General features: G+C 39.5%; 2 protein-coding genes across 2 annotated transcripts; both read left to right on the top strand.

Annotated features, from left to right (window-relative positions):
* Positions 1 to 4,304: 4,304 nt before the first annotated feature.
* LOC125498432 (uncharacterized) lies at positions 4,305 to 5,914 on the top strand. Its single transcript, XM_048646615.2, has 4 exons — positions 4,305 to 4,641; positions 4,751 to 4,846; positions 4,917 to 5,018; positions 5,113 to 5,914. Exons 1-4 carry the CDS (start codon positions 4,519 to 4,521, stop codon positions 5,461 to 5,463), a joined length of 672 nt encoding a protein of 223 aa, XP_048502572.1. The 5' UTR covers positions 4,305 to 4,518; the 3' UTR covers positions 5,464 to 5,914.
* An 11,918-nt stretch (positions 5,915 to 17,832) lies between these two features.
* LOC125498552 (uncharacterized) lies at positions 17,833 to 21,051 on the top strand. The gene is made up of 2 exons (XM_048646781.1): positions 17,833 to 18,555; positions 20,461 to 21,051. The coding sequence occupies exons 1-2, from the start codon at positions 17,833 to 17,835 to the stop codon at positions 21,049 to 21,051; spliced, it is 1,314 nt and encodes a 437-aa protein (XP_048502738.1).
* Positions 21,052 to 23,057: the final 2,006 nt, after the last annotated feature.

Raw genomic sequence — 23,057 nt, 5'->3', positions numbered from 1 at the left:
GAGAGCATGTCCTTGTTGTCATAAAGAAACTTCTTATATGTGGTTACCTAATTGTTTTAAGCATGTCTATATGCGTCATCGACGTTTTCTTCCTATTAATCACCCATGGCGAAGGAAGAAAGATGTTTTTGGAAAGAAAGAAAAATGAGAGGCACCTAAGCCATTATCAGGGGAGGAAGTTCTTGAACAAGTTAGAGATCTTGAAGGTATATGTTTGTCCAAAGATCCCAGTAAGAAGACGAAAGTGTCACATAAGATCAGAGGCGATAATTGGAATAAGAAAAGTATTTTCTTTGAGTTGCCTTATTGGAAAACACTTTTATTACGACATAATTTAGATGTAATGCACATTGAAAAGAACATATGTGATATTATTCTGGGAACCATCATGAACATTAAAGGACAAACTAAAGACACAGCTAATTCTCGTTTTGATATGGAGGGATTAGGTATAATGCCAAAGCTACATCCTATTTCAAAGGGTGACAAGATTGAATTACCCCCCCATACACACTATCTAAGAGTCAAAAAGAGATATTGTGTCGTTTTTTAAAAGAGTTGAAAGTTCCCAATGGCTATTCTTCTAATATTTCTCGATGTGTAAATGTAAAAGACTGTAAGATTTCAGGATTGAAGAGTCATGATTGCCATGTCCTGCTACAAAGCATACTTCCTCTTGTGATTCGCGGCCTTTTGGTGAAAGATGTATCCGAGCCTTTAGTTGAGCTATGTCAGTTTTTCGGTGTGCTTTGTGCTAGGTCTGTGCAAGTTGAACATCTAGAGAAAATCAAATCCCAAATTCCTTTAACTCTTTCGAAGTTAGAAGCATGGTTGCCTCCTTCTTGTTTTGATGTCATGCTTCATTTAAGTGTCCACCTAGCTGATGAGTTAATTCTTGGCGGTCCTGTCCATTTTCGTTGGATGTATCCTGGGAACGATATCTCCATAAACTCAAGTTATATGTGCGTAATAAAGCACGTCCGAGGGCTCAATAGCGGAGGTTATATTGTTGACGAGTGTATGACTCTATGCTCAAGGTACTTAGATGACGTTGAAACAAAATTTAATCGTCATGAGCGTAACTGTGATGGTGATGATGATACTGCGAGGAAACTATCTATATTTTCTCACCCTGGAAGGCCCTTAGGGGCGGAAAAACCAACAATTTGGACGTGTATGAAAGAGAGCAGGCTCACATCTATGCTTTAAAGAATTGCATTGAAGTTGACCCATTCTATAAGTGAGTAGTTATAACATTTGTTTGATGTTTCAGATGTTTTTATTTAATTTTAACTAATTTACTGTCCAACATAGAGAATATGCTGAAATGATAGCACATGAAGGAGTTGAACTTTCCCAACATCAACGAGATGTGAACTTTGCGAGTTGGTTTAGAAAAAAAGTACGTTTTCATTCCGGAAAAGTTTTATCTTTGAATTTGATAATTTGAGATTGCATTTTGATTGTTATTATGTGTATTTTCCAGATTGAAAAGTTGGACGAACAAAAAGCATGTCCTTATGGGGAAGAATTTCTATCTTTAGCACGTGGTCCTATATACAGTTCTAGGTCTTTTAGTGGTTATGTCACTAAGGGATTTAGGTTTCATACATTACACCGTGATAGAAATTTGAGAACACAAAATAGTGGAGTAGTGGTGTTGGGTGATACTGGTGAGGAAAAAGAGGCCTTAGACTTTTATGGGGCATTGACAGAAGTAATCAGAGTAGAGTATTTGGGGGGTAATTATGTTGTATTTTTTCGGTGTGATTGGTATGATGTGCTTGATTCTAAGAAAGGAATTAATGTGGACAAATTTGGGTATGTTAGTGTTGATACACAACGGAACCTCAAAACAGATGAACCTTTTGTGCTAGCTAGCCAAGTGTCACAAGTGTTCTATGCAACAGATATTGTAAAAAAAGGTAACTGGCGTGTTGCAGTAAGACAAAACCTCGAGTTACATATGAGTTGGCAGTGGAGAAAGACAAGATTCTCAAAGCATGGAAATCTTAGATGATGCCGAGGATGCGTATCAAGAACGTGAATCTTTTGGCTTTGTTGCATCTGCATCGGCATACACGCATAACGAGATGAATGATGAACACAGGGTTGACATGGAACCTGAGATTGTTGAGAACGTTGATGCTGTGGAGTAAAGAAAGAAAGAGAAAAATTAGAGATCCTTAAAATATTATTGTTTTAAGATGGATTATTATTAGATTGCATTTTCTTTATTTTTCTTTTTTGAACAAAACAATATCTAAATAGTGTTTGGAAAGGTTATGTTTGTTGCTTAGAAGTAGTTGACAAGAGCTAATGTTGAAATAATTTATTAGTTCTTGCCTATATATTGGTGCTTAAAGTACTACTTGCTAAATTACAATGGCACAACTTTGAGATTTATAGTTTTCATGACTAATGTTGAAATAATTTATTAGTTCTTGCCTCATAACGTTCATTTAGTAGGAAAGGTATGTATTAGCAATCTATATGTTCCATTTTTCATGGAGCTTGGAAGGATTTCTTGTTGTGATTACTTAGTTGTGTCAACATACCATGGAAAGTAACTACAGTAGATGAATCTTTGTTAATTACAATTTATAGTTGTTGCATGCATGTGTCTGATTGGTGCATCAATTAGTTGAAGCAATCAGCATTCAATCTCTAATTAACCACCAAGTGATATTATATGTTGGGATTATATGTTGATTTCTATTCTGTATTTGGCTAAATATGGATTTTAGTTTTGTATTTTAGTTCTGTATTTGGGATTATGAATAGAAAGCAGAACATGGATTTTAGTTCTGTATTTTAGTTCTGTTTTTGGGATTATGAATACAGTGATTTTAGTTCTGCTTTGTATTTCTATTCAGTGATATTATAATAACATATATGTTGATTTCTATAGATGTTCCCAGACCCAAGGATGGAGGTAGTTAGTTTTGAATAGTTCTGTATGATGGTTTTGTTCACACTTACATTTTCTGTTTCATGTAACCTCTATTTCTTTCTTCTTCATTCTTGTCGATGTTTTATTGCAAATGCAGATTTTACCTCAATCAGCTTGTTCTCGACATGGTTTAGCAATTGGTGCAACAATATCACCATTGGTTCGTGTTCTTGTTTGGATTTGCTTTCCTCTTGCCTATCCTATAAGCAAGGTGATAATTTTCTGGTATCATATAGCAGCCAAATGAGAATTTCTTGTCATGTTAAGCATCTTCCCTGCTGTATCTGAGTAATCTGACATGATGTGTTAAACTAGAAAACATCTGCCCTGCTGTAACCTCTAAAAGTTAGAACTTTGTTCTCTTCTCCTCGTCTCTACTCTCTATCTTTTTTTTCTTTAAACTTCAGCTTTTGCATAGAAGGGATGACAACTTGTGAGCGTATAGTAACTGCTTTCATTAACAGAAATGTTCACTGAATAGAAATCAACGAGTGATAGATGGTTCATGTTATAGAATTATACCTTCACCTACGTTCTTTCATCAGGAACCTTTAAATTCTAACATTATCTCTTGACATGCCACTAACCAAAAGTAATACATGGACAGGTTAAGTTTTCGTGTATGTCATAATGACACTAGGTGGGAAGAAGAACATGTTTCTGGCACCTGGAATACTTGGTAAAAATCGTGGCAAAGGACTAAAAGCTACATTATTTTCGAGATCGCTTAATGCAAAACCCCCTTCTTCGTCCACTTTAGGTGAAACAGTTACTTCCCCTAGGGTCACAAACCATGTACATGTTACTTCCTTACCTTCAAATTTAAATGTAACTAATGCAAGCCAAATGAACCAACAGACTACTAATGAGGAAATGGAAAAGGAGCTTACTTCCGTTCCTTCAACTTTATCTCTTGATGAGGAGATAGACCATGATGATTTCCTACAAAGATCCATCAATAATGATGCAATTAGTAAGTTTCTTGATCAAAGTTCTTCACAAGATGCCTTGAGGATCCAGGAGGAAGGTATGAAATTAACTTTGAACATCAAATTGTTATAATTCAAGCTTTAATTCTTTATATCCCATTAATGATTTTTTGTTGCTTTATGAAAGTATCCATCCCTACGGTTAGGAAGACAAATAGGAGACCGGATGCAAAGCCAAGGGGTGTTAACAAGTGCAAGAAAGTGGGAAATCTTAAAGAAGGTGAGAAATTAGAGGTGAATTTTTATAACAGTGGTCCAGTTGGAGATAACCATAAGGAAATGACAAGGCACATGGGCAAAATTGTTCGAGATCGCTTAATTTGTCCAATTAGAGTGCATTCATGGAACGAGATAGATGATAGTGCAAAGGATCATATGTGGAAATAAGTTGTGGTAATGCTAACTTGACCTTTATATCGCATACACCGTAATTGCATACACAACTTTGTTTTCATTAATTTGTGTTCCAAATTTTTTCTTTTGCAGAACAAATTTGCAGGAAATGGCTTTGAGTTGGACCGTACAATAACCCTCTGCCATTTGAAAAGATTGTGGCAGAACTGGAGAGGGATCTTGATGCAGAATTCAATAATCAAAAAAGGTGGTATAGAAAATGCATTAAAAGAAACGCCAAATGATCTAACAAAGGAGGATTGGGAGTGGTTGGTAAAAGAGCATTTTACAAGTTCCAATTTCAAAGTATGTCATTTTCTTAATGTTTAGCATTTTAGTATGTCATTTTTGTAATGATTAACAACTCTTTTCCTTAATAGAGGTTTAATTACTAACATATACTTTGTGGTTGTAGAAAGTTAGTTCTAGAAATTCCGGAAACAGAGGACATTTAACAATGCCTCATCGCACTGGTAGCATGCCATTTAGACAAGTAATTTGGGATGATATGGTAAGATTTTCAATTTATAGTCTTTTCTTTATATAATGCTCCTTTGATGGTTTGATTATTTTATATGAAGGGAGGTAAAGAAGGGAAGGAACCGCCTCCAATATCAGCTGTTTTTAAAAGGACAAGGAAAAGAAAATCTGGAGATTTAGATGAAGACGAGGATGGCAAATATGTATGTAATATTTTCACAAATGTTCTAAACTGTTCAAAATAATGTTTATGTGAGCTCACAATAAACTTTTCTTTTTTGTGTTTTATTATTTTAGAATGAGATAGTTGACGTTGAGAAAGAGAATCCATCCCTATCACATTTTGAAGTTGTCGAAAAATGCTTTGGGGAACAAGATCGTGGTAGCGTTGTTTGCTTTGGGTTTGGTGTAACACCTAAAGATGTCAGAGGACCTTTACCCAGTAGAGCAGAACTTATGGCACGTATCCAAGAGAAGGAACGAGAAAATGTTGACCTTAACAAAAAAATAGATGAAATAAAGGAGGACTACGGCAAAAAGATGAATGATATGGCAGCACAATTAAACATGTTAATGGAAGCTCATATTCAACGAACTAGTGGTCGGGACCAAGCTATGCATAACGTTCCAGGTGACTACGCTTTCTAACCTTTAAAGAATTAAATGTCTTTGATTTGCTGATGTTGATATTAAAATGAATAGAAGGCTGGATCTCTGCATTTTGGAACGAAATTAGGAGATAATATATAAGGTGGATGAGGTGCTCGCTAGCTTAATTCTAAATTAGGGGAGTGTGTTGACCTCACCTAACTTCTCTCCTGATGTTAGTCTAGTTCAATTGCGACTGAAGAAATCAACTCTCTTTCTTGGACTATCCTTAAATTCTCTGTATTACATCAGACCTCACTCTCTTTCTTGCTGTGAGAAAATTCTGAACTATCTGTATTGCGACTGATGATGTATGTTAATGGAGATTTCTGAAGAAAAGGAGATACTTGGGTAATGGATAAGTATTACCGTGGACATCGGCATGCGACTTCATTCACAAAATAACTTATAAAATCCATCTGTATGACCATCACTTGTTACTATCTATCAAACCGGCTTTATTTTTTCAGTCTAAATTCCTAGTAGAAGATAAAAATATAGATGTCCTAGATCAGCTATCTGAACTGTGAGCTCAACTAAATCAATTAACAATATTAACTTTGGTGAAATCAGTAATATGCATCAAATTATACTATTAAAATTATGAAGCTACTTGCATGATCCTGCACGTCATGATCATCTTCATTACTATCATTTTCTGCTGCTTCTCTGAGGTATAAACTCCCAACATCGGAAAGGATCTGAGGGTCACATTCTGAACCACTCTGATTGCTAATATCATTAGCTATAAAATCTGATCTGAGGGTCCAGTAAATTGTTGGAATGCTGGAAGTGCTATAGCACCTATAATCAACTGAGGACGGTTCTTCCTCTGAAGAAGGTTTCGGAAGGGATGTTTGATAGCCCTTGCTGCTTCACTAGCATCAACAAGGTCAACAAATTCGGCCTCAACATTCGTGTTACCTCTGACTTTTTCTAACGCCCTCCTTCCCTCTTCTAACCTGCCTTGTTCCACCAGACTGTTTGGCAGTCCCATAATTTATGAAGTTAGCTACTAATATTCCAAGGCATGTGCGTGGTTAGCTGAAAGAGTTGATTAACAGCTCCTCGGATTTTTGCAGGCGCCATTTCAGAAAGATACAGTGGAACTGCCTGTAAGATTAAACAGAAAATAGAACACGGAATGTTAATTATTGCAGAACTTCTGAAATCTTGCTGAACTGGTAGAGAAATCACTTCTCAAGACCCACATTGTTTTCACATGAAAGGAAGGAATGAAGAGAAAAATAAGTAGAAGTTGGGACTTACTTGATTGCCAAATCCAATGCCGAAACCTAGGAAAATTCTTCCAACAATGAGCATAGCAACATTTTTGGCAAAGGCATTGATGATACCTCCTGCCCTTGGTTCGAGTCAGAACATTATTAGGATAGTCATAGTTTACCATGTCTGCTTTATTTTGGTGGGTGGTCTGAAGGAACATCTGGTTTACTAGAGTATTAACAAGGTTTAGAGTATTACTCCTAGTTTGTTCTTGTAGCTTACCCATTTCTTGTCCCTTTGTGCAAATTTTGTTGGTTTGTGTATTAGCTGGGCTCATTTGTTTGAATATGTTGTCAAAAAAAAAAAAAACATTGGCATGTCAACCTTGATTACTTCCTTTCATTTCTTTAATCTGCCACTTTAGCTGGGGGGATGCCTTTTTCATTTAGGCTTATGGTTTGAATCATTTTTGTTGCATGGTTTGAATCATTTGAATTTTCATAGTTTACACTAATTTTTTTGCTCATTGTTATTTATACTTCTACTTTGTCTGTTATGTGCTAAAAATTTATACATTGTAATTTATAATTTGTTACCTTTTGTTTTAGGGGCTTAGTAGCGAGGCGACTCATGATTGGGTAAAACTAATAATAACAATGACATGAGGAGGAGATCCTTACATGAAGCTTGAGTTGGAGTGATATGGACTAACATTGTGGGTCATACATTTTCTACAATGTGGAAGAATTACAATAGTTATGATTTTTTAGCTTGTGAAACTTTCTAGACTTTTTTATCGTATTGAACCGTTAGCTAAGATTGTAGATACTTTTGTTATTTGGTACTTGTGTTTGGACATCTATGTACTTATGAATTATGTTTTATCACGATATTCGGAGTGAGTGGTATATGGTTTACAAGTAAATATAGTGAATGCAAAGCAAGAATGGCGCAAAATGTAACAATTTGGTCCGGCAAAAAACGAAACAAATGCGGACGTAAAAATGTGCTATAAAAATCATTTAATAAAAGAACACCGACAAGAATTATGGCCGTAAAATGTGTTGCAAGAAATGCATGAAAAAGAATTGCGACAAGAATTATGGTCGTTAGTGGTGTAATGAAATAGTTCCAAGAGTATAATTGCGACCGAAAATTAGTCGTAGTTACGTCAACAATGACTTTAAAAAATGAGATTTACGACAAGAAATTCTGGTCGTAAAAAGAATCATTTGAATTTTTAAAAACTGAATTGCGTCAGGTAATCTCGTCGCAGATACACAACGTTTTGCGACGAGTTTTCCACCTCGTCGTAAAAAATCAATGACGACGACTCGTCCAAACTGGTCGTAATTTTTTTCGACGGAGCCTTTTGCGACCGGGGACGACGGGACGGAAATCTCGTCGTAAAAGGCGTCTGCGACGAGAAAAGCTCCATTAACAACAAGATTTCCCGTCGTTGATGAGCGTTATTCTTGTCTTATTGATATCTGATGACTTGTGACAATTGCTATGATAGAGGCGTTCTTTTGTCTGATTCTTGAGCCTCCGAGTGATTTTGCGATATACTCTTATCCTCCTTAGCCCCGCTTAGCCTAATGACTATTTCATGTTACTAAACCTCATTACATGCCCATGACCCTTGTTTTGGCATTAATCCCAAGCCTAGCTTGGGGGAGCATATATCTGAGTTAGTATCTGAGATAGTTTTTATGAGTTACTTTGGATGGAGATGATAGTATTAAGGTACAAAGGTTCAGAAAAAGAAAAGAATGAGCAAAGTGAAATACATGTGATTATTGGATTGGAAAATGCAAAGAGAAAGAAAAAGAAAGATTGAAAAAATTGAACAAAAAGTTAAAAATTCTTTTTTTTACAAATGCTTGCAAAGAAAAAAAAAATTCATCACACTGCTTCAAGGATGAGTTTATTGAAACTTTTGTGATTTATAGAATAGGGAGATTGTTATTGGCTATTATTCAGGTTGATACTTCTAGTGACTTGTGCTAACCCTATTCTTTGTTTTTTCCACCACATTTCCCATACATAATCCCTACCCGTACCTAAGCCCTATTACAACCCTGAAAAAGTCCTCTTGAGCTTGTGCTTACATTGTTTATCGGATTGATGTGGAGTCAGTTTGTCAAGGTTAAAGAGTACGTTCGCTACTTGAGTCGACATGATTAGGTTGAGTGACATTATCACCTTTCTAAACACATGAGAGTGTGAGTGGGAAGGGTTATTATGGTTAGGATGGTGAGTGATCAGGCACATCTTTTGCCTGCCACAAAAATGTCGAGAGGAGTGACACCCCAGTGAATGCCTTTTCGAGGTTTGTATGTCATATAAGGCAGCTGCATTGGATTGGTTATTTGGGGGATGGGTAAATAGAGTAATTTGAACAGTTGAACTTGAATTGTACCTGCTTGAATGATTTATGAGCTTTATAAAAGATTTTGATCTCTGTTTTCATATATAAAGGGGCGAAACATACAATCATATTCACGTTCATGTCTTGTTTGCTTCAGGACAAGCAAAGGTTTAACTTGGGGGAGTTTGATATGTCATAATTATATATAGTTTTTAGATGCATTTGATTGCATTTGGAACTCCCTTTAGAGCATTTAGGTGCATAATGACATGTATTACGTAAGTTGTGCTCTACTACTCCCCGTTTGCGTGTTTTGATCATTTTCAGGTTACTTTGATGCAAATTGATTGTGATTACCTAAGATCAAGCCTATTAATCACTCAAGATGAAGATATCTTGTACAAGGGTCACAATGCATCTTTTCGGGACAATTTCGAGTTAGAATGAAGCAAACAGTTAGTGAAAGAAGTGTCAAAACTGACACCTGTTCACTATTTTGATCATAACGTTTGATATAAAATAGATAATCAAGAAATTCCAGTTGGGTTGGAAACTAGGCTTCAAGGGATTTCCAATGATAGGTCACACGCCCAAATCCGACTTCTGGTTTGAGAGATACAACCTTCGCAAGTTGACGCAGAATCGCAGTTTCCTCGCCCGGTTGACCGGGCGGTTTTGCCCGACCGGGCGAAATTAATTTTTCACCGAAATGCAAGGCATGTTAGCCCGGTCAACCGGGCGACCAAATGGGAAAATTCTCTTACGGGCCCGACCGGGCGGATTTGCTTTTTTGTCGTAAGTTGTGAATCACCGTCGCCCGACCGGGCGGTTTCTCGGGACGCGTTTTTTAGCCGGTTTTGTAAAGAGTATAAATATGTTTTTAGTATTTTCGTTTAGACTATCTTATTTTCAACGATTTTAGGGCTAAATACTTAGTTTTTCTCTCTCTACCTTGTGTTAACTTTTGATTTGGAAGTTTATAAAGATCGTTGATTTCGTTTTCGTTGTTCTTCAATCATTCGGTATTCTTCTTTACTTTCTTTAATTTAATGAATTCTTTTACTTTGATCATGTTTATTGAGTTCTTTATTATAATGAGTGAGTAGTCTATTTCTAGGATTTAGAGAGGGAAGCCATGTTTATACCTTTTTTATTGTAGTTTGATGTTCTTCAATAATTGGATTGAATTAGAATAATTCCTGTTGATTTGTTATGCTTGTTTAATTCGTGTAATTGTGCAATATCATGAGTTATGTTTAGCTAATAAGAATTAGAATCGGAAGATCGTATTCATTAGAGGCTTGTTACAATAGGTAGTTTTGATTATGTTGAGCGACCATACTGGCATATGTTAATCTAGGAGTTGTTAATGCCTGACCAATGATTAACGAAATACTTCATTTATTCGAACCTCAATCCAAGTGTTGTTGAACTATATTATATTGATTAAACTGGTGTAAGCATGGTGGACCGCTCGATTGCCCTAGGTTATTTAATTAGTTGATAAATTCCCATTTTTCAGCGTTCTAGTTTAGTTATTAATTCCTCAATTATTTTTCCTTTCTGGAAGTAGTTAGATAATTGAACATAAATCTGTAGAACTCCTCTCCCTGTGGATGGACCCGTATTTGCCAGTTTCTGCTAAACAGACACCGTGCACTTGCGGTATATTTTAAAACTCATCACTTTCCTGAATATGAACATAAATGTTGCTCCACAAGCTTTCCAGAAGAGGCTGAACATTAAAGGACTTGGAAATGCTCTTTTCCAATTTTTGCAAAGATGCTTAGCACAATATCTTCTCCTTGTTGTTGGCATTAACTCAGCACATGCAACATCAATGCCCTGTAAAAACACAAGAAGTCAGGTGCAACCCTTTCAACTGAAATGAAAGTTAGATGTGAGTTTAGGCAGAGATGTTGGTTTGATTTACCTTTTGCCTATCTGAAATGATGCACCATTTATCCTCTCTTCTGCAACTGTCTTTCAAAAACATTTCTCAAGTGCCACACAAAGAACTTCCAGCTCTCAATATCTTCTATTGCAATTATGGCCCAAGCAAAGGGCTAAATTTCATTATTACCATCAAGTGCTATTATACTGAGAGTAATATTCCACCATAATCACCCTTCATATGGCCCCATCAACACCAATTAAGGGTCTACATCCAGCATACAATCCATCTAATGGGCCCTTGAAAGCAATGAAAATGCTTGAGAAACATAAGGGTCTTTCAGGGTGATTTGGAGGTGTCCAAGCACAAAATGCAGCATAATTTGGATTATATTCTCTTATAATCCACAAGATTGTGTAAAGAAAGAATAAGATACATCTTAACCTCCATGAGTTAATTTCAGAGCCCTTTTCCCAATCCTATACAATATGCTTTAACACATCTCACCTTGTATCTGTCCCACAACAGCTTTTCAGTGCCTTGGCAGGGTAGTAATGGTTTGCCCTAATGTCTTACAATAAAACTCTTGATGCCCATTTTACATTCACCATAGGGTTGTGAACCTCAAAGTGTATGCATGTATGTTCTGGGCTCTAGATGGACTTTATTGTCCTGTAACTAATGACACCATCAGTTAGCTTAGAGACATGTAATCTCCACGCACAACTCTCAATGAAGCACCTCACTGTGCATCTGCAGTTATTTGCCTCATCAACAACAATTGAGAAGCCACATTGTATACAATAATCCCTCACACCATCTCTTAAATGATCTTTATCTGTAAACAACTGCCATGGTATGGTTACAATCTTCCTAAACTTCTCATCTTCATATACTTTATACAACTTACTGAAATAGTTGTCATCATCATCATCCCATTATGCTCCCTTATATACCATGAATAATTAGTCCATAATCTTCATCCGATTCTTCATCTTCATCAACCAAACTTTCTTCAGTGTTGAACGATCACTATTAGAGGGAGAGTATCCATCATCATCATCATGTTGAGAAGAACGACATACCATGATCTTCTGTTGTAATTAATAGAAACATCTCTATTCCTTTCACCCTTCACAGATTTCTTCTTTTTTGACAACACATCAGTCCCATTATTGTATGTAATGCCTTTCCTCTTGACAATCGTTCAAGGAACCCTTTTACATGTAATATCACTTGATTTGGATGACCTAGAGCCTTGATTTGGGTTTTTAGTTGTACCACTACCATGATATGTTGTGTTTAAGGTTGCATCTGTATTTGATAAGGTGAGAGTGGGCTGATTTGAGTTGGGAATTAACACAACATCCAGATTTCTAGTACTCCTCCTCACTTATAACTCCACTTCATTGGAATCAATCATTGTTTCCCATCCCTCTCCCTATTGCCTCCCTGCCTCTCAGATCTGTACTGCTTCCTTTCCATCTTCCTTCTCTCAAATTTGATTCCACAAAAGAAACCTCAATGTCATACCACTTCTCTTTATACATTGATTGATATTGTTATCAACATTATCATCCTCTAAGTGACTCACCCTTAAACTTGTTCTAGGATACACCATCTCCACGGGTTCCTTGCCCTTCCTTACCCTAGATGAAGCACCCAACCCTCAACATGTTTTTGGATAAACTTAAGTGATTGGGCAATCATGACAATATTACTAGGATGTGAAACATCCTCTATCCATATATTTATCAACTTCTTTTCAGATAAGTTATTGATCATGGTCATCAGGTCTTTATCATCGTTCAATTGAACATGTTTCATTTTATAAAGATACTCAAATTTAGGGTTTGTAGGGGTGCTAATGTTGGCTTCCTCAGCCTTTTCCCAATACTCAATTATATGATCTACGAGCATCACCTTATCAGTGTCATCAACAATAATGTCTACATTTTTTTTTTTGAGGGGAACAATAATGTCTACATCTTTTCCCTTATATTGAAATCTTAGAACCAAACTATCAGCCATATTGTAAATCAAAAGTGCCAAGCAGCAAAAAAAGGAAAAAAAATTCAATTATTTGAACAACAAAAATTCACAACGCAGCAAAGCACAACAATTCATGAAAGGATTTTGGTAACAAAAGTGAGATGATAAGTTACATATAGTAGAAGAAGCGAAAACCCAGTTTCAACTTCGTTTCTTCACACTTGGGTTCTAGTGCAAATTTCTTAGAAGTTCAGCTATGCAAGTACTTGTTTTGAAAACCATAGAAAATGGAAGAATAAGAGGGTCGTGTTTTTGAAGAAGATGAATGATCACATTGTAAGAAAGAAGAGAAAGAGAAGAAGAGAGGGACGCTTTTTTCGGAAGGATCAAAGGTTCAGTTGGGAGCGTGGTTATTAACTTCAAAGTTAGGGTAGGTAAAAGTTACTATGGTAACAACTATACCCTAGGTTTAACGTGTTAATCCTAATTATTAACAGCAAAACATCATCAATGTCACGTGTTAACAGTGTTATTAGTTACATGGTCATTTGAAACATTTTGTTTTGGTCTACCATAAACAATAAGCTAAATTACAGGGTTACTAGACATAATTTTCCATAAACTAATCAAACTTGAAATTTAAATCCCAAATTAAATTAAACCAAAAATATCCAGATGGAGGCAAAACAACCTCGTAAACCCATTTTAACAAACATAAATAAGAAATAAAATATAAAGTCTTATAAGCCTAATAAGTCTTCCTTCACAGCCCACAATATATAAAAGAACTACTCTTTATTTATTACCTGCAAAACATAACAACAAACATTGACAATAAGTAGGAAGTAACTAGCAACTCTCCTAGCCCAATTAGGATTCACAAATCAGTTATAATAGACATAATAATCAAGTTCACACAAACAAATAAGCAAGAATCATCAACAGTCACTATATAAAATCAAGAATGATATCAATGAGCAATAAAAATAAAATAAAATACGGTTTTTTCACATATATCCTTGACAAATTTTTTTTCATTGTATATCCTCGCAAGTTTTCAAATGCACCATATACCGTACAATTTTCAAAAAATACATCAAACTACCCTTTTAACTAAAGGTGTTAGACTTCCGTTAGTCATTAACCCCTAATTTTCCATAAGCCTAATTAACTACCCAAACCCTAACCCTTACCCCAACCACCCCTCCCCCACCCCTTCCCCCTTCTCCCCACTACCCCACCACCCCAGCAGCCCCCTCCCCACCACCCCTGAAGCCCTCTCCCCACTACCCCCGAAGCCCCCTCCCCACTCCCCACGCAGCCCCGAACCCCTCTCCGCACTCCCCACTCCCCGCGCAGCCCCGAACCCCTCTCCGCACTCCCCACTCCCCACTCTCACGCAGCCTCGAAGCTCCCCCCCTCCCCACTCCGCATGCAGCCCCGAAGCCCCCCCTTCCCCACTCCCCACCAGCCCCGAAGCCCCCCCTCCCCACTCCCCCGCAACCCCCTCCTCCAACTGAATTGCACCCCTCAACACTAAAAAAAATTCGAAAATTTTGGGTTCCATTCGAAAAATCTAGGTTGTTGTGTTTCGAAAAATCTAGGTTGTTGTGTTTCGAAAAATTTGAAGAGCACTACTGAGTTCGAACATCTAGGGTGAAAAAAGGCCTAAAAATCGGGGGGGGGGAGTTGGTGCGACCGACAATGCGTTGAAGGGGAAGGGGAGGGAGGAGTTGCAGGACTGAGGGGGAAAGGGAGGGGAGGGGGAGGGGGGTTGTGAGGGAGAGGGGCTTTGGTGGTGGTAGGGCAGGGGTGGTGGGGTAGGGGGTTGCGGGGGTGATGGGGCAGTGAGGAGAAGAGATGAGGTGGGGGAGGGGTGGTGGTTGGCTGGTTAGGGTATTAAATTAGGGGTTAGGGTTAGAGTTAGGGGTAGATTTAAGGTAGTTAATTATGGTTAGAGGGGGGGTTAGGGGGTTAATGACTAACATAGTTTAACTCAGTTAGTCATTAAGGGTAAATAAACGTATTTTTTCAAAAGCGGGGGTATATGGTGAATTTCAAAAGTCGAAAGGGTATATGGTGCAAACAAAATTTGTTACAGTTATATGGTGAAAAAATCGAATAAAATAATATTAATATTTTCCAAAATAATATTCTCAACACATTTTTGAGGAGGAATTGAACGTAAGTGGATCGTAACCCACAATTCATATTTGGTTATATAGTATTAGGAATCTGCTCGCCTATGTCATGGCCACACCCTGATACGAGATAGTAACATGCTCAATACTTCTCGATCTCTCAGACGACAACTAATAATGAAGACGAACCTACACACCCTTCTCAATACATACGTATAAACTATGTACCCTGGTGAGTAAATAGTGACTGTTAATTCCTAGGAGACCATATCGCCTCACTAATCATCCTCAAACAAAAACAAACGATAAAAATATAATATATTTTCTGCATTTAAGATCGTACATCAAACTGCATGAACTTTAGGGACTCAACCCATCAATTTCAATTCAAAACAACTTACAATTTCTCAAAAACAATAATCATAATATTAAGAATATTGTCTTCGAAAAAATATAATTTTAATCATCAAGAAACTAGAGAATAACAGGAATACTTGTAATAGCTTTAAAACAACTTCAAGAGTCCAATATATAATTAATTTCATCTGAATAACCAACAAAATTTCATACTTAATACCTGTATGGGGGCAGAGTAAGTTCCATACCGGTCCACCTAGACCGATGTGTATCGTTATGGTCAATACACTTACTACAGAACCGTTGACTTCATCATACCGGTTTAATTAGGATACCAAGACGATATCCCTCCCTTGGCCATTATCCATGGCCCTAGGCTTGATCCAGTTTCTATCTAAATGCGCCTACGGGCCTAAAGATAAACATCAATATAGGATAAGGGCTCGTTTGGTTCAAACCACGGAATGGAAAGGGAATGGAATGAGTTAGAGGAGTGGAATGGTAACAATAACCGTTACTTTTATCGATTGTTTGGTTCAATGAAGAAAGGAATCATTCAAGCCACCATCACAGCAAATCAAATCTAAACCCCAAAAACTAGGATATGAAATTTATCAAATCATTACTCCCTACTGCAAAAATCCTTCCTAAAATGAAAAAATGAAAAGGAAAAAAAAAATAGATTCAGGTTATGAAATTCAATCACTACAACGTCTACAAGTCTAACTCATTGACCCAAAAATCTAACTTGATACATTACTAATATGAATAGTATAAGCCAAAATAAAAATTCAATATAAAATTTTTGCTTGAAAAAGAAAAGGAATTTTCAGATTTGATATTTTTTGATACACTTTCATTTAGAAAAAACGAAATTTCAGATGTGAAAAACTGAAACTCAATAGTTCATGTCGAAAACTATTGTTCGTGTAGCACCAAATCCAACAAATCCAAAAATTTTAACAACAAAATACAAAATGCCATAAATCACATGCTTACCAAGACAAAATCGATCCTCAAATTGAGAAATTGAAAAATCTTGCCTGATATGTTGCAATTATCTTCACGAAATCATCGATAGAAGATAGAGAGGAGAGGTGAGGTGAGGTAAGAGAGAGAGAAATGACAGGGACGGAGATTAGATTAGAGGAGGTAACAACTTTGTTACCGCTGGGTGAAGTAAGGTAACAAATGAGGGGATTGGGTTACAACTAAGTAAGGGATTGGGTTTCCATGGGTGTTGAACCAAACAACTTGAAACGGAAACAAGGTTTTCATTCCGTTTCCAGTCATTGTTTTTAGTGAACCAACATGGGCTAAATGTATATCCCAAAGGAATATACCTACGTCCAACCAATAGGAGCAGAGTCCTACTTGAACAATGACTCTTACCGGCTCCTATAAATGCCCCGTTGATCTGAGTCACAAACACAATCATACTCTACTTGAGAGCTACCGATTTACCCATTACTAACTTAGGCATTGGAGGGGCGTTCCTCGGATCAACCCTCGAGGTTAGCTTACGTGTTCTCTGTTGCAGATAAACAAACTGGCTTACATACGAAGGACATACCAGTTCACACCCTACTACTTATTCCATACCGGAACAATTTGCGCTAGAAGGAGGGGTGAACTATACTTTTGAGTCTAAGCTACAGTTTTACCAGCAAAACCACTCTCATGGATCCTAGTCAGAATTTCGGGATGCCGGAAATTGACGAAAACAACATCCCCATCGGGAGGGCACCCCCGGGTTTCTCAACCCCAGTGTCGGCGACAGGATTGCCCGAACCGCCAACTGATAAGGGGAAGAAAGCTGCTGAGACCCCTCAACCGAATATCTTCGAGACGCTCCAGCACATGTTCACTCCGGGACAGCTTAGAAGTGCTGCAGAGGTCTTTCAGGCCATGGCTAGCCAGACACCACCTGCTGGTCCAATCGCCAATGCGCTCACCAGGGACGGGCCGCCAGGGTGAACAAGGTTGGAATGACCAGGATCAAGTGGCCGACTCTAAGACCCCCATTGAGCAGTTCGGGGAGGAGGAAGAAGAGGAGGATGAGGTGCAAGATACGGAGATTCAGCAGTCAAACTAGCTAAGAAAGGGAGGCGAATACCGGCGTAGGGCACCGGTATCCCTGAGAAACTCCCCTTTTTTCACATCCATCCTTCAAGAGCCCATGGAGAAGATCAAGATGCTGACATGCAAATACGACGGTAAAACTGACTCGGAGGATCACATATCAGTTTATGAGGGACACATGCTGCTATACACTAACACCGACTCGGTATGGTGTAAAGTGTTCCCCCACTGCGCTAATTGGGCTTGGCCAAACCTAGTTCAAGAGTATACCACCGGCAACTGTCTTCGACTTTCACCAGCTCACATCCATGTTTGTTACCCACTTTGTCAGAAACAAGCGCAGGGAGAAAACTACCGGCGAGCTGATGTCCATCAAGCAAGGGGACTCTGAAAGCTTGAGGAACTATGTAGGGCGCTTCAATGCGAAAGCCATCACCATCCCCAAACTGCAGCAGGAGGTGGCGGTCTTAGCCCTAATGACAGGCTTAAAAGAAAGGACTGCCTTCAGAAGCTACTTGGGCCGCAAAAAGCTAACAAGCCTAACAGAGGTCTTAGGCAAGGCAAATGACTTCATCCGAGGAGAGGAGTTTGACAAAGTGGCAGCTGCTAAAAGTCCGACAGGAGATAAGAAAGAGAAGGAGAAAGATCGCAAGGAAGACAAGTACCGGAAGGACAGAAAGCCGGAAACTTCCAGGAGGAGGGAGGAAAGTAATACGGTAAAGAAGGGTCAGGTTGGGCGACCTGACCAATATCACAATTACACCCCCTTGACAATGTCTTGGACTGAGATATACGAGCTCCACAAGAAAGACGACAAGTGGCAGCGGCCTAGAAAGATGTACTATAAGGGCCGGGATAAGTCAAAGTGGTGCGAGTTTCACAGGGATTATGGTCACGTCACTAATTATTGTAAGGACCTGAAGGACGGCATCGAAGATCTGATAACGAGAGGATACTCACTAGTAGAGAAACGCCGATTTGCGTCGGACCTGAGACGCCTATTTGCATCGGACTTGGGTCCAACGGCACAGGTCTCGACGCAGATGACCTAAAATTGATCTGCGTCGTATGCGAAAACGACGCAGATCTTTTACCTATTTGTGTCGCACGTAATATCCGGTGCGACGCAGATGGCTCTCCCCAGCACCGGATAGAAGGGGAATTGGCGTCGCACATAGCACTGTGTGCGACGCAAATCAGGCATCTGCCTCGCATCTTCAACAATGTGCAACGCAAATCAGGCCAAAATGACGCACATATCCCAAATTCCCAACAGTCAGTAATTTGCGTCGCATGTGGCAATAGGTGCGACACAAATTACTGAATTTGCATTTTTTTTTTAATTTTCAGTTTTTTTTCTCTCAAACTCACATTATTGCATATTTTCATTCACCATTCTGGGTAAATCAAGACAAGATTCCAAAAACAAATAATATTCCCACAATATGACTTAAAATTGCAATATTTTTGCATTGATATGTAAATATTATATACAAATAAATCTTTGCATTAATATGTAAATATTAGATACAAACAAATGTAAAAAAATATATACAATATATACAAAATAAATTACATTGTAAATATGTAAAAAAAATGTAAAATTAAAACTGAATCTAATAAAGGAACATTGTAATGGCAACATTTTTCGAGTGTTTGAGGGAGACAACTTCGAGAAGAACAAATTCCAGATCTGAAAATAAAACATAAAAATGCCAAAAAATAAACAAAAAAATTAGATACAAAAAATAAAAATAAAAACGAAATGATCAAAGTTTTATTTTCATCTGCATGAACTAATTTATTATTTTTCAGATCTGAAAATAAAAAATGAATTTTCAGATCTGAAAACTAAAGTAAAAAATGAAATCTTCGCGTTGAATCATACCTGGGAAACAAGATTGTACTTTGATCTTTTTCACGTCGAATTTTCGTCTTCTTTTGATATTGTTTGCGTTGTCGGTGAGCAGCAAAGGGGGAGGAATCTAATTCGTTCGTTCGCATTGAATCATACTTGGGAAATGATTCGTTCGTTCGTTCGCAAAGGGGAGAATTTGAGAGTGAAACTCCAGCGAGAATTTGAGAGACTTGCAATTGATTCGTTCGTTCGTTCGCTGCTCTTCGTTGGTGTCGTTCGTTAGCTGAAAGTCGCCGGAAAACGGAGTTTAGAAGTGAGGGAGGGTTGAGGGAGGGAGGGAGAATTTAGGTTGGAGAATTTGAGAGGAGTGAAGCGACGCATAGAGTGAGAGAGAGTGAGAATTTGAGAGGAGTGAAGCGATGCATAGAGGAGTGAGAATTTGAGATAGAGAATTTAGGTTAAGGGATATGTTAAGGGGCGGGTTTGGGCTGCAAATCTGCGTCGGATGGGCCATGAGGTCCGACGCAATTTGGTCTTTTGCAACGCACTAAAATACGATGCAACGCACTAAAATACGATGCAACGCAGATAGTGAAATTTATTTGCGTCGTATGGGCCATGTGGTCAATGCGACGCAAATAACACTTTTGGTCAATGCGACGCACCTTTGGTCAATACGTCAATGCGACGCAAATAGCTCATCGTGCTTTTGCAACGCACCTTTGGTCAATGCGACGCAGATAGCTCATTGTGGTGCTCGTTTACACATGATGTGCGTCGCACTCTTCTTCATGTGCGACGCAAATAACACTTTTGCATCGTTTTGCTTTGCATCCGACGCACTTCGGGCGACGCAAATCGTCATTTTTCTACTAGTGACTTCATAAAGTACCTCGTAAAAGTACATCGGAAATCCCCGTCCAGAGAGGATGAAAGCGGCAACAGGAAGTCAGTGAAGGAACGGATCACCGAAATCCATGTCATCTCAAGAGGCTCGACACGCTGGGGAAGCATACGTGGTGCCAAAGCTAGCCTAAAGGAGGTTAGGCATCAAGTAAACTATCATAACACCGGACAGTGGCCGGCACCCCCACGCATGCCCTCTGTAGCGTTTACGTCAGAGGACGCCAAAGGAATCATCTACCTCCACGATGATCTCCTGGTAGTATCTCTGCAAATTTCCACAGTGATGGTCCATCGCATACTGGTGAATGGCGGAAGTTCCGCCAACATATTATACAAAGAGACGTTCGAAAAGATGGGCCTTGAGGCATCATGCCTAAAGCCTATCTCGTATCCGGTAATCGGATTTACTGGGGCATCTGTCGTCTCGGAAGGAACCATCAAGCTGCCGGTGACAATAGGTGAGGTATCCCATTCCAGAGACATGATGGTAGAGTTTCTGGTCGTCGACGTCCCGGCGGCCTACAACACTATCATTGGACGACCTCTGATCCATGATGCACATGCAGTAGTCTCCACCTACCATTTGACAATTATTTACATGTCAAACAAAGGTAAACCGAAAAAAATCAAGGGGAATCAAGAGTCCGCCAGGGCTTGTTACCTGACGGCCCTCAAGCACTCTGATCACAAGCGACCGGCAGAGACGCCACCGTCGGCACGAAAAAGGCGCAGGACAGAAAACAAAGCTAAGAGAGATATGTAAATGGAGAACTTCGAGGGAAGGCCGGCAGACCTGCCGCGACCTAGCCCGAAAGGTGAGACAGAAGAAGTAAGCCTTGAGCTGGAAAGGCCGGAAAGAACAATGAAGATAGGGGCAGACTTGGCAGCTGAGGTCAAGATCAACCTGATACACCTCTTACGAGGCCATGCCGACACCTTTGCCTTCTTTGCAGACGAGATGCCGGAAATTGACCCAGCATTTATGGTCCACAGGCTGAATGTCAAAGAGGACGTCAGACCGGTTAAACAAAAGAAGAGGAACTTATCTTCAGAAAAGAATGCGACCATCAAGGAAGAGGTTGATAAACTGCTAGCGGCAGATTTCATCGAACCCTGTGATTACCCGGAATGGTTTGCTAAAGTGGTAATGGTCAAGAAGGCCAATGGGTCATGGCGGATGTGCGTAGACTTCACCGACCTCAATACAGCTTGCCCCAAAGACTGTTATCCTTTGCCCAGGATCGATCAATTGGTAGACTCCACTAGCGGCCACGCTCTGCTGAGCTTCATGGATGCCTTCTCCGGTTAGCATCAGTCAGCCTGCTAGAGTCTGATAGAAGCAAAGCGGCCTTCGTCACAGACGCAAGGGTATATGCCTACAAAGCTAGGCCTTTCGGTCTCAAGAATGCCGACGCTACATATCAAAAGCTGGTGGACAAGATCTTCGAGCACCAAAAATGCGGGAATGTGGAAGTATAAGTCGATGATAGCATCGTGAAAAGCCTTACGGAGGAGGGCCATGTCGTCGATCTAGGGGAAACATATGCCGCTCCCCGGTAACACCAAATGAAGCTGAATCCCAATAAATGCTTATTTGGGGTCAGAGGGATTGATGCGAACCCCGATATGATTAAGGCCATCAGCGACCTCCCGGAGCCGAAGAGCATCCAGGATATCCAGAAGTTGACAGGATAAGAATGGCGGCACTAACCAGGTTCGTCTCGAAGTCCGTAGAAAAAGCCCTACCATTCTTCAAAGTCCTGAGGGGAAATAAGAAATTCGAATGGGGGGATGAGCAGCGGCAAGCTTTCAAGAAGGTCAAAGAGCAGTTCAAGAAATTGCCAACAATAACCCGGCCGGAGCTTGGAGACAAACTGCAACTATACGTCTCTGTATCTGAGAAGACTGTAGCGGCAGTACTATTGATAGAAAGAGAGGGGCAGCAAAGCCCCATATATATCATAAGCCATGTCCTGGCTAGAGCAGAACAGAGATACGAGCTACTGGAGAAGATGGCATATGACGTGCTCATTGCAGCAAGAAAACTGAGGCCATACTTGGACTCGCATACCGTCCAGCTACTCACCAACCAGCCCCTGGAGAAGGCTCTCCATAAGCTCGAAACGACCGGCATGTTACTCAAGTGGGCAATAGAGCTCTCGGAACTCGACATAGAATACAGGCCTCGCACGGCTATCAAAGCCCAAGCATTGGCGGACTTCATAGTCGAGACGACATACGCAGAAACGTCGTAACCTGCCGGCGTCTGGCCGATAGTAGTGGACGGTTCAGCCGCGCAAATAGGGGCAGGTGCCGGAGTCATGATGACGTCTCCAGAGGGGGAGATCTTAGAATATGCCGTCAGATTCAGTTTCAAAGCCTCCAATAATGAGGCAGAGTACGAATCAGCCCTAGCCTGAATAAGTGTGAGCATTGCGACTGGTGCCAGAAGGAGTTTGGTGATAACCGATTCCCAATTGGTATCAAGTCAGATAGAAGGCACATACGAAGCATGAGAGCCCGTCATGAAAAAGTACCTGAGTAAAGTAAAGATCCTGACGGCCGGATTGTAGAGCTTCGAGGTAATGCTGGTACCGAGAACTGAAAACATGGCGGCTGACGTCCTGTCCAAGTTGGCCAGCTCTAGTACAAGCAATAAAAAGCGGAGCATAAGGGTAGAGACGCTAACGGAACGGAGTGTGGACACCTCCTCAGCAACCGTAAACACCACCAGTTAGGCGCGGAATGGTACGATGACATCTTAGCATA

The sequence above is a fragment of the Beta vulgaris genome, chromosome 6 (assembly GCF_026745355.1).
Source record: "Beta vulgaris subsp. vulgaris cultivar EL10 chromosome 6, EL10.2, whole genome shotgun sequence".
Lineage (NCBI taxonomy): Eukaryota > Viridiplantae > Streptophyta > Magnoliopsida > Caryophyllales > Amaranthaceae > Beta > Beta vulgaris.
The sequence above is the reverse complement of the archived record's forward strand: the minus strand, read 5'-3'. Positions and strand labels throughout refer to the sequence as shown.